Source organism: Loa loa (genome assembly GCF_000183805.2).
Source record: "Loa loa unplaced genomic scaffold supercont3.1175, whole genome shotgun sequence".
In the NCBI taxonomy this organism is placed as follows: domain Eukaryota; kingdom Metazoa; phylum Nematoda; class Chromadorea; order Rhabditida; family Onchocercidae; genus Loa; species Loa loa.
This window is the reverse complement of record NW_018109355.1, coordinates 1-2,657: the sequence shown is the minus strand read 5'-3', so window position 1 is coordinate 2,657 and position 2,657 is coordinate 1. Positions and strand designations below refer to the sequence as shown.

Sequence of the window (2,657 nt, the reverse complement as noted above, 5' to 3'; positions counted from 1 at the left end):
CAATCTCCATCGATGGAGTGCTGACGCATAACTCTCTGTTCTCCCTCTCCCCACGTGGGATACTTTGCTTCTCCCAATAGACATTCATTCACTGATTATTGGTATTTGTTATGAGTTGAGCTTGAACTCGAAGGTTTATTGTAGAAGCATAAGTCTACCGGGCATTGAATGTGCAGATCTTTCATTTGACCCACTGCTCTCCTTCTCTCTCTCTCTCTCTCTGTCTCTATATATATAAATATATATTTCTTTATTTTCCAAATCTTTTGCCAACAGTAGTGGATTATTAACCACTTGACCTTTGACCCCACCAACCTTTGACCTCATTACTCATATCTTGAAGAAGGAAGCATCAATAAAATGATCTCTCATTGAACAACGAACGAAGCTTTTGTTTACTAATAGTAATAATGATAATCGATAGAACTATCACTAATTTCTCAAGCAGGAAATAACTAGCACTGTTTGTTGTATAAATTGTTGTTATCAGTAAATTGATAACTGATATATTTTATAACAGTAATTTCATTCAGTTTATTATATCATTCATCACTTTTTTTGAAAGGAATTATCACGATCATGATCACGATTATGATTATGATTACCATTCGATGTTTAGTGTAATATATCAGTGTTAACTGGTCAACATGATAAGGACAAATGTTGTATATGTTGTTTAACTTCAGATTCTTGATCATTGCAGTTGTTTCAGCTGTAATATATAAATGTTTAGGGATGATGAATCATGATACATTATATCGAATTCTATGAATTGAAGCAATAGTCAAATGAAAGCAACTGAGATCGATCCTAATAAATCTCATGGCATTATCATTGAAATCTTTTTACTGGCTCTGTAAATTATAAAATGACACATCTATCACTTCACTCTGTCATTGAATGAAAAAAAAAACCATACGAGAAAGAGACTACTTCAACCAGATTTTTGAAGAAATTAAAGTAACCACTAGTATTCTGCACGGTATAGCATATCATTGTCGTTATTCAATTAGCTTAATTAATTAAGTAAGGATTTTCAAGAATAGCAATGAATGATTAAAGCACCTCTGCACCTCTTATGCGACATAAAAAGGGAATCAACCACAAGTGGAATAGGAATGGGAGAGAAATGATGTTTTTGAGAAATTTAAATCCATTCCATTATATTTCACAAATGTAATTGCTAAATGGATATAGCCATAAAACATCGAGAAATGTTTATAGCAAAGATTTATATCGTTTACAGGTAACTTTTAATTCATCTGATAATTGATTATAATTATTTCCTAAATAAAATTATTTTATGGATCTCTTTATTATTGGCTTGGTTAGAAAAAAATAAAATAAAATAACCGGAATATGTTTTCCATACTTCTTATATTATCTTTTGAATCTCACCATTGGTACTTCGTCGAAAATGTTACCGTTATGAGGTATAATTATTCAGTTTATTTTCTTCCTCAGAAACATATAAATCAGTACACCCCCAAGTGCACAATTAATGATTAAGTCCAAAACATCCCAAGAAACTTTCGCTTTCTCGTTCGGCCAAGAAACTAAAAATCGTCGAGTAGCCTAAAAAAAAAAACATTACTCCAGGGTCCAGGGAAGTTTATCTTAGCACATTAGGCCTTCTTAGTTAATTTGAAGAGATTCTTAATCAGAATATTACTTATTACTCCTTAAATCCACTGAGTTTCATTTGAATTTATAGACTTGGCTGTTTGTAAGAACACCAACAGGTGATTTGCATGCTAATATTATTTGGCTGCAATGAGCTAAGCCGTTCATATATTCATAAAATTCTTCATCAGACTGGAAATCAAGGTTTCCATATGTAAGTAAAGAGCTCATTTTTAAGCCACAGGATTACTGAAGGTCATTTACTTTTCAGAAGTATACCGATGACAGAAGAGATAATCGAGAATACGAGCCACAATTACTTCTTACTTTCCTATCTAGTGCAAGGTCGATTGCAATTGTCAAGGTCGATTGCAATTGTCTGGCTAGTTCTCAATTTTCATTTAATATTTTATATTCCTTCAAAATAGGAGAAAAAAAAACGGAAACTTTCTTGAGGACAAACAGTACTCAATATTTATCTGGAAAAAGAAAAACTGTTTACTTTCAGAACTGTTGTCAGTGAACAGAATTGGAAATAACCCTTATTACTGATTATTTCAACATTAAATAAAGAAATATTTAGCTTTAAATCCCGCTTGCTTTAAAACAAATGGATAATAGAAAGCAGAAGAACAAATATTTCGGATAAAAATGATCGATATTTGACCAGTGAAAACTTTAGGCAAATGTAATCATACCTTTCTTCAGAAAATCCAAATTAAACATTTCATAGCACAACGAATGGACACTGGTGATTCATCGAAAAAAAAGGGTAAAAACGGCGAACTCCTAGCGAAAAATGAAAACACTGCAGAAAACAAGCAACAAATCAGGGAGTATTTCGAAAAGAGAAAAATATTTACGCCATCTTGAATTCAATTTTGCTTTGTACAACTACTGGATAGGAAATGACTTCATTCTATTTAGCCTACTACTAATGATATGGAAAAAGGCGGATAATATGAGGAATAAATCAATAACTACCAGTTCATTCCTTATCAATCAACAAACTCATGAAGTGTCAGCATATCCGA

General features: G+C 32.1%; 1 protein-coding gene across 1 annotated transcript; it reads left to right on the top strand.

Moving 5' to 3' along the window:
- Window positions 1-1,187: 1,187 nt before the first annotated feature.
- Window positions 1,188-2,496, top strand: LOAG_14425 (hypothetical protein; the record flags this gene model as incomplete). Its single annotated transcript, XM_003149921.1, has 3 exons — window positions 1,188-1,246; window positions 1,895-2,009; window positions 2,332-2,496. The coding sequence occupies 3 exons, from the start codon at window positions 1,188-1,190 to the stop codon at window positions 2,494-2,496; spliced, it is 339 nt and encodes a 112-aa protein (XP_003149969.1).
- Window positions 2,497-2,657: the final 161 nt, after the last annotated feature.